General features: G+C 34.1%; 1 protein-coding gene across 1 annotated transcript; it reads left to right on the plus strand.

The window, feature by feature from the left end:
• Window positions 1-3,853: 3,853 nt before the first annotated feature.
• Window positions 3,854-9,520, plus strand: LOC101220525 (uncharacterized membrane protein At3g27390). The gene is made up of 10 exons (XM_004145637.3): window positions 3,854-4,390; window positions 5,403-5,511; window positions 5,632-5,827; window positions 5,918-6,054; window positions 7,164-7,452; window positions 7,869-7,975; window positions 8,067-8,211; window positions 8,367-8,562; window positions 8,692-8,932; window positions 9,044-9,520. Exons 1-10 carry the CDS (start codon window positions 4,297-4,299, stop codon window positions 9,297-9,299), a joined length of 1,770 nt encoding a protein of 589 aa, XP_004145685.1. The 5' UTR covers window positions 3,854-4,296; the 3' UTR covers window positions 9,300-9,520.
• The last annotated feature ends 425 nt before the right edge of the window (window positions 9,521-9,945 follow it).

Here is a 9,945-nt window from a genome sequence, read left to right on the forward strand (position 1 = left end):
TTTTTGTAAAAAAATGTAATGTAACACAAATGTCAAACAACACGTCCTAGGAAATCAAAGAGACAAGTGTATATCAACAAAGAAAGAAACAACAAGAACAATCCAAAGTTGTACGGTGATAGAACACATACATCTAGGGGGCATTTTGCCACTGTAAGTATTGTACTTATCTATAGATAATAAAGACCTTAACTGAGATTATTATATTAGACACGATATATAGGTCGAGCTAGTTACAAACGTCATCAAGTTTCCAAGGTATAGAGTTAACAGATATAAGCAAGTAAATATTTATTTTAAAAAGGAAAAGAGTTGTTGGAAGATAGAAAGAGTTATATTTAAAAGCAAGAAAAAGTCTATTGAGAAATAAGCTTTAAAGATTTTGTACTTGGTTGTTTTATTTCATGAAATATTTATGAAAAGGGTTAAATTTAAAGTTAATTTATTTAAAATTTTCATTTTATAAAATTTGTCACTCACTAGGCTATTTAGCTCACTCTTTCCAAATGTTTTTCACTTTTCAGGAAGAGATTGTGATCCGAAAGTCTGACCAATGTCTCCAGTCTACTGAGCTAATTTGTTTTTAGGTTTTGTTCTTTTGATTAGTACTTTAATTTAAGTTATGTCATGTACACATGTTAAAGCTAACTTAGTTAAGTTGTTTGATTAATTATTTTGAACGTCGTCAGTAATTATTGTCATTTAGCCTTGACTTGTTTCATAAATTATGTAAAGAAGTTTGTTAAATCCATGTTTTTTTTTTTTTGTTTAATAATTTTGGTTCACTGCTTAATTAATTAAGTTTAGATTGTTTAAGTTGTTTAGTACTTCAAAAAGTTTAGTAGTCAAGGTCAGTTGGTGTCGTCTAGAAGGAGAGCAGTATCGGTTTACTTCACGTTGTCTCTTGGACCGAGAGTAGGTGATCCGAGAGGGGGTGTGACAAAATTGTGAGACCACTCTAGAACTATCCTTCTTATTGGTGAATTGAGACTATAGATATCACACACAACTCATATTTTATCTTTAAGTTCTATACGCTTGTGTCCATTTTGGACTTGGACAAAATCCTAAATTCATGAGAGCTTTAGAGAACATAAGCCATTTGAAAAGTTCTCATAGAAGTGATCTCCCTTCTACTTTCGCATAAGTAATATTGATTAAAAGTATCGTGCCATTACATCTCTTGTAAAACAAGATATTAATATAACCTTAACATCAACAAATCACACACTCTAGAAAATCATAAAAATAAGAAGAAATTATAAGTTTCTTAGTGTGTCAACTATATGAATATTCAAGTAGTTTGTCTATTGAAACTAGCTCTTGGGATCTATAACTCATTTCATAGGCCTTAGCCTCATTTCTCTCGATGTATATGCAACTTAGCTCTCTTACAATCCTTTCTTCGAAGGATCTGCAATATTCTTTTTTGCTTTCACATAATCAATAGAAATTATTCCACTAGAAAGCTATTGCCTTAACAAATTATGCTTGCTCTTAATTTGTTGTGACTTGCCATTATCGATAGTATTCTTGACTCTCATAGAAGCTACTAAATTATCACAATCATTACATATTGCATATACAAGCTTTTCTCACAATGAAATATCTTCAATAAAACTTTGGACGTCATTCACAACTTCTTCTCATGCTTTATCAAAAGATATACACTTTGATTTCATATTAGAACATGTAATACATGTCCGTTTTGAAGATTTCCATGATACAGCTGCTCCACCTAAGGTAAAAATTTACCCACGGGTTTATTTAGTCCCCAATGCTATCAGAAATCCAATTAGCATCACTAAATCCTTCTATACGTGTGGATACATCGTATAATGCATTCCATAGTTTAGAATGTACTTTAAGTACCTTAGAACTCCACCTAACACATTCTAATGGTCATGCCCATAATTGTTGGTGTATCTTGCTAACATTTTCTGCTAAATAGGCAAATATCAGGTCCTGTACAATTCATTATATACGTTAAGTTACCAATAACTTGAGAAAATTCTTGAGCAGACACATTCATCATTGTTTTTCTTCAACTTATAATTTAGATTAAATGCATTACGATCGGCTTACTCTCAAAGTGATCGCATTTTCTCAACACTTTCTCTATATAGTGATATTGAGAAAGTATGTATCCACTCGGATTTCTTGTTATTTAAATTCCAAGAGTATCGTCAGCCAAATCAAGGTCATTGATACCAAAGTTCTACATCCTCCTAGTGGAATCAATGATACTCCTATTGGGACCTATTATTAACATATCATCCACATACAAACAAACAATGGCATGCTCTTGATTTATGATTTTAACATAAACACATCATCACACTCATTTATCTTAAATCAATTTTTAGGTGCTTGTTTCAACCCATAAAGAGACTTAACAAGTTTACAAACTTTGTGTTCAAGTCCTTTAACAACAAACCTTTTAGATTGTTCCATATAAATTTCTTTATCTAAATCGATCTCCATTTAAAAACGTAGTTTTTACAACCATTTGGTATATTTCCAAATTTTGTAAAGCTACTATTGCAATTAACACTCTTATAGATATAGTCCTCATCACTAGAGAATATGTATCGAAAAAATTTAGTCCTTCCCTCTAGTGAAGCCTTTAGCTACTAAACAGGTTTTGTACTTATCAATAGTGTCATTCGTTTAGATACTAATTGTCTTCAAATTGATGGAGGAAACTTTGAATATAATATAAACAAAATGCACTAGCAAACTGATTGCAACTCAATTAGAAACAAGTATACTTAAGCCAAATAATATAATAAGACTTGAATATGAAAATAATCAAATACTTGAAAGAACCTCACAACCTTTGTACACTCAAACTGTAGTCGATCGAGGCACGCTTATAAAAAAGCGTTGTCCAAAAGACAACTATTCGCTCTGCACAGGCTTGCAAGTAGACTACAATGATTGTCTCAGCAAGATACAACAACTAACTTTAATAGAACTGAAGCCTTGAACTATTGGATCTAGCAAAACTCTTGGATATTTGCTCTAAACTCAACTTAATATCCAAGAAAAGAAAGAAAGGAATAAACACGAGAACTCTTCCATTTCGGATGAGATATCACAAATGAAGAACAAAGTTACTATTTATAGACTAGCAACCTAGAAACTCTTCCCCAAAATAAATTTAAATAAATATAAAAGTTGAAACATATGTGAAATTTAACTCAATTAATTAGTTGTTATTTGACTAAAATCATACACAACTGATTCAAATTGTAGAAACTACAAATTTAACTTTCATATATGTTAAACTTGTCCACGAAACATCATTTTAATTTGATGGTTTTCAATTCAATTTGAGGTTTCTAACGAAAATAAATTTAGTTTACATTATCAAATTTGTTTTGTATGTTTCAAAATTAACCAACTTTCACTTTCTTTCACTATATTTAAACACTTAACTCTGGATTTGTATTTTGACAAGATTTTTGATTGATAGTAGTGAGAAATCTCACTCAGATTAAATCAAGCTCTATCAGCTAAAAATGGCCATTGCCAAGTGCTTTCACAGATGACACCACATGGACATGGGCATGTTGCTCTTCTCCACAACAAATGTTTTTTAGTTGAAAAACTAAAAGAGAATAAGATATGGTTGAAAAGCTAAAAGCAAACAAGATTACAAAAGGAAACAAGATTACTATAGTAGAAATATGGGATGTGGATGTGGTTAAGTGGTAACATATTATAGATTTAACATCACATATTGCTTTAAAGAAAAAAAGAAAAAAGAAAAAAAGAAAGAAAAATTAACATCACACAATTTTTTGAATGTAATCCATAAATTAATACTTCATAACTTCAATATTCAATCTTTGGCTTAGCAAGCAATGCAAAAAGCATAAAGGAAGAGTCAAGTAGCTTCGTTGTAAATTCGATGAAAAGCAAACGGTTGGCACAGCAATTCGGTGTTCTTATTATTATTCTTCACTCAAGCGTCCCTATTTAAACGCTTCTTTAACTGTTTCTCCTATTTCAAAATCCATTTCCAAAACCCCAAATTCCTTTTGTTAATTTCAACTTCAGGATTCCACCCTTGTTCTTTTTCTTCTTTTCTCGTGCCTCGCAATATTTTCAGATATTTAGCGCATTTTTGTAGTCAAATTTTAACAGAATCGTTCGGGAGTTTGTTTTTGGGAACTGTATCTGCTGTAGATGGAATTGTTGTGGTCTGTGCTTCGATTGAGGTTGATTTCAGGGATGGGTTTCTTCTGATTTCACTAAGATCTTCGAGGGATTGCTTGGTTGACGCTGCTAATGGAACCTCCGAGGGGGTTCTTGTCTTGGCTATGGAACTTTATTTGTTTCATTCCCTTCTTTGTCGGCCTTTTGCTTTTGGGCACCTTTAAAGGTTAGCTTCGATTTCTTAGCTTGGAAATTCTGCTATTTGTTTCCTCTTACATAGCTGTGCCGGTCAAGTTTCCATTTATTGTCCAATTGCTTTTGGTCCCATACGAGATTTTACACCAAGTGATCTTTGTCTTAATCTTACTATATTAATTAGTAAAACCCATTTTTAGTTTGTCAAATTTAGTTAAGATGGGTCCTCTTCACATTTCCCATCACTCAACTGTCAATGAAACCCCTCTGTGTTACAGATTCTCTCATTTCCTTAGTGGGTTATAATATAGAAGTAGTTTAAGATATACAGTGAGAAAAACAAAGGGTTTTCTCCAAATTTTAGAATCTGAAGGAAGCCATGCTCACTATATGGTTTCTAGGGGGTCGGGGGATAGCATATGTGAGTATCTAACTAAACAGGAAAATGACCTTTTTATTGGAGGGAAAACTTCTCAAGAGAGCAAATACCTGAGGAATGAGTGGGAAGTAGAAAACACAAGAAAAAGGGGGACCTACTGAAAAAGGTTTGCAGACCGATCAATCTTTGAAGAACTAAAAGAATTAGGATGAATTGACGAACGTACTTGACAATCCAATCTTGAGGAAATTTGTTGGGTATGGTATAACACTGTGCGAAGGGCTGCGGGAGGCTCATGAAGTCAACAAGTGCAGTCGCTCAGAAAACTATTGGGTTCTTACTATTTAGAAAGGAGAGGGTTGGAGAAGAGTACCATGGGACATTTGTACAAAAAGTACCCCGCTTTTCCGTCTTATTAATGTTACTGGGGTTCATGGGTTTCTATCTTGATATTTGTGGTCTGGATAATGTTTGATGACTGCAGATAAAGTTGAAGAGATTAAATGGGGAAAATTTTAGTTTGAAAAAGGAATCCTTAGCACATCAAATAACTATAATGATGCCAATTACTGAATTGTATGTTTGAGTGTGACCTACCGACTGAATTGTACATATAAACTGTCTGTTTAAAAAATAAGGTATTAATACCAGACTGTTATTTCAGGTATCATTCTGTGCCCTCTGATATGTCTCCTGATGGTAGTTGGAATCTCTGGTATCGTACTAAGCCTTTGGCCAATGCACTGGTTCTGGACGTATTATAGCATTCTGAGGTGTGGCATTAGGAAGTTTACAAAGTTGTTTATTTATATCGGCTGTGTGCTTAGGTACTTCCATTTTCTTCCATCATTTACCTCCACAATTGATCTAACATTTTCCCCCTGAGTTAACAGTGCCAAGCATCTCGGACCTGTTTTAAAATTTGTTCTCTGCTTCGGAGCGCTACCCATTCCCTTGATTTTGTGGCCAGTGGTCAGCATTGTTGCAAGTATCATTGGTGGAGCTGCATATGGATTTTTTTCACCAGTACTTGCTACTTTTGATGCTGTTGGAGAATCAAAGGACAACCAATTGTTTCATTGCATCTATGTATGGCTATGATTAGGTTCTACCTTGTTCTTTATTATCATGCTTTGTCCTTGCTTGTATGGTGAGAGACTTATATATTTGAGACATCAGGATGGAACTTGGGACACCATTAAAGGATGCTTTACAGTTATTCGAGATTTTGGGGACTTTTGCTACCATTCCTACAGATCATTCATGCAAGACCTACGCCAAAGAACACCTCCAAATGGGGAACACTATGAGATAAGGTTATTTATTTATTAATTAATTGTTATTATTACTACTTTAACTTTTATTTTTGTCTGCATATCTGGTTATTGTATCATTTGAGTCATCTAAATGAATTATACAATACCTCAACATGATCTATGTGGCAAAATCATATTCATTAATATCAAATAATGAAGCTTGGTTGAAAAGCTTTTTTGTTTTTCATTTTTTTAAAATGGAAACAAACCTCTTCATTGAAATAATGAAATGAGACACTAATCCTCAAATTACATAACAAGAGACAAATGCCTACTATCTAGTGGGATATTGAAAATACTATCTATTAAGTCTCTTCATTGGTTGATAAGCTAATTGAAAAAGGCATGGCTCTTGAAAATACTATCTAGTACGATCTTGAATGAAGTAAGTCAAAAGAATTGAATATATTCATCTGGACACTTTTCTTTCGAGGAGTCAATGGTCAATAGACTCAATGCTACCATTAACCACAGACAAAATCTTGAAGAAGCGTCCTGATTCTTCTTCTTTCAATCCATCACGAGGGCACTTTTGTAAAAATGTGGAGGCAGGGGGAGACAGAAATTTTCAGGAAGAAGAGCAAAATTTTATATCCTAACTCTTTTACTACAGTGTCTTCTCTACCCATGGTTGAGAGGAAAGGTGTTTTGCATTTCAATTGTCTTTTCAGTAGAGAAGGTGGTGGAGATTTTTAGGCAACAAAGTGTCAAGCTACCATATTGTGGGCCTTTTAAGAATCTACTAAGGGGACTGCCTCTCTTTATTGTGTGGGCATATTTGTAAGAAAAAAGACATCATCTAGGTAAAATAGGAGTGGGGAAGACAATCCTTTGGGGTTCAAGGAAAGCCTAGGGCTTGGGACGATTCTTTAGAATTTAGAAATAGCTAAATCTAATTGTTCACATTGGAGTTCTTTAATAATTTTTTTAATGGTTCCTCAAATGTAATAATATGAATTTGGAAGCCTCTTTGTGTATAATCCAAGGGCATACCATTAACACCATATGTTATTTGTTGCTTACAATATGTAGGTAATTGTTGCCTATACCTTGGTGATGATACTAATGACCCATTGTTGACCTTTTTCTTTCTGTTCATTTTTTTATAGGTTGCTCTATCTCCCTGGAGCTTTAATTGCTGGGATTCTTGGTATTGTTGTTGATGTATTCATGATCTCGTTTATAGCCATCTTCAAAAGTCCTATTATGCTTTTCAAAGGGTGGCATCGCTTGTTTAATGACCTTATAGGTCGAGAAGGTCCCTTTTTAGAGACAATATGTGTTCCATTTGCTGGCCTTATTATCCTACTTTGGCCATTGGCTGTTGTTGGTTCAGTTTTGGGCTCCATTGCTTCCAGCCTCTTCTTGGGCGCCTATGCAGGCATTGTTGCATATCAGGTTAAATTATTAAATGCAAGTTTGATAATGTTTGATAAATCTATTACTGTCAGGGTCTAATTAGCTTTTTCTAATTACATTTAGTTCAGTTAGTTTTATAAATACATGGATAATTTGATTGTAATCACACAACTGGTGAAGTGAGACTAACTTCTGTTTCAGTAAAACAAAGATTTTACATTTTCCCTCCTCATTGATTTTAGTTAAATACAAATTTAAATTATAATGATTTAATAAATTTTAACTTTTTCACTTTTGTATCTTCATCTACATTTTGGAAATTTTGACTTTTTGCAATTTTCAGAGCTAAGAATGGACTTCAATGAGATTCATTGTTTGCATTATAGATCATGTGATGCGTGCTTTAATGCCTATATATCACCAATTTATCGATCTTTTGTGGCTTCTGTTTGCAGGAGTCTTCTATTTTATTGGGGCTTCGATATATTGTTGCATCCTTGTCAATTTATGATGAATACAGCAATGACATTCTTGACATGCCTGAGGGATCATGCTTTCCCAGGTTTACTAAAGCACTTAAATAGATAAATAAGTAGGTTATTCTCTCTCCTCCAATAGTTGTTCTGATATTATAATGACTTATTATAATGAAGGCTGACTTATCGAAGAGTGGATGGGCAATCATTATCGGCAGGTCTGCGTACATCTTCCTCAAGCTCAAGACCAAGCTCTTTTCATGATCCACCTTCACGTATGAATTCACTTAAGGAACCTATGATTGATCTGAAGCCGCTTGAGGTACTTTTGATTATTTTAGTCTGTATAAACCTTACTTGTGGATATTTTCTGCTATATTTCTCTGCATGGGTGTTTAAAGTTTTGATTTCTTTACCTCCACTCCTTATGTCCTATTGCTCTGATACTGAGTGAATTTATATTTATCATCTCTTAAGCTGCTAGATAGCTTGTTTAAGGCGTGTCAACACCATGGAGAAACTATGGTTTGTGAAGGAATAATAACGTCAACAGATATTGAAGATGCAAAGTCAAGCAAAGGAAGCCAAGTTATTAGCATTGGCTTACCGGCTTTTTGCATTCTTGAAGCACTGTTACGCTCTGCAAAAGCAAATTCAGCTGGACTTCTGTTAAGTGAGTGTCCGATTTTTCATTAACCTCTCCTGTATTCCATTAGACATGAATTATGATGATCTCTCTCTCGATCTCTCTTAGTTCTTTCAAATGGAGTTTTGAGTTTACCCTTGATAATGATGAATGCAGGTGACAATGTTGAAATTTCTAGCACAAACAGGCCCAAAGAGACCTTCTTTGATTGGTTTTTAAACCCGCTTTTGATAATCAAAGACCAAATAAGAGCAGAAAATCTTTCCGAGTCAGAAGAGGAATACTTATACAGATTAGTTCTGTTGAGTGGTGATCCTGAGAGGTTGAAAAATTCAACCACTGTAATGCCTCCAGAATCGGAACGAAGACAAGCTGAACTCGAAGCACTAGCTCGAAGGTTGGAATTCAAATTTCAATAAGCTACAGCGAACCTTTATATGCTGTTAATGTATTATTTGACTCAGTTTTAGTCTGATCCTTCTTTCCTTTTTCTCGTGACTATTTGAAGGCTTCGAGGAATCACTAAATCCATCTCAAGGTACCTAACTTTTAGGCGTCGTTTTGATAGTCTTGTAAAGAAGTTATCCGAAGAACTTTCAAAGAAAAAGGGTTCTTGCCAGTCCACTAACGGAAGTAGGTCGTTATCAAGGTCAAAGAGTGCATTTGGCAGATTGTTCAGTCAGAAATCTTCAAATGGCAAAACAAGCTACAGAGGGTCAGAGAGAGAATCTCAACCAGACGAAAGAGATGTTGATATTGTTTAGTGTGGATAGATCTTAAGTAGGGACGAATTTCTGTAATTTTTAGTTCTTTTTCAAGTGTTATATTGATGGTGTGTACATTTTCTTTTTGTAGTGTATATCTTTGTAGGTTTGATATTTTTTCAAATGTTCTAATGATTCTTCAATTCAACTGAACCTAATTCATTTTCCAGTACAGAACACATATTTCCAGGTTTCAAGTAAAGCAACTGGGAAATTCGACATGGAACGAGTTGGATAAAGGTGGCCAATCTGAGCATAAGGTCGAACTTAAATTCTCCCTCTTAGTATTCGAAGGAAAATAGGAAGCTGTGATTTAGTTTCTTTTTATGATAAAACGTGTGGAATTACCTTAGAAAAACGAAGTGTGTTAGTTGGTTCAAAAACGAAGTGTGTTGGTTCAGAAATGTTTAGAATGGTTAAGTTGCGAACAACAATATCCGTGACATTGAGAAGAAACTGAAAGAAGCAAAAAGTTTCTATTAGAGCGAAACTTACAGAGAGCTATAACCACCGCCCAACTTCTATATGCATGTCATGAAAATTTTTGTATTCTATATTTTGCATATATAGTAAGAGGTACAGAGAGAGAGAGAGAGAGAGTGTGAAGGGAGAGAGAGGAAATAGACCATCACATCTCCTACTTGAT

The sequence above is a fragment of the Cucumis sativus genome, chromosome 3, assembly GCF_000004075.3.
Source record: "Cucumis sativus cultivar 9930 chromosome 3, Cucumber_9930_V3, whole genome shotgun sequence".
NCBI lineage: Eukaryota > Viridiplantae > Streptophyta > Magnoliopsida > Cucurbitales > Cucurbitaceae > Cucumis > Cucumis sativus.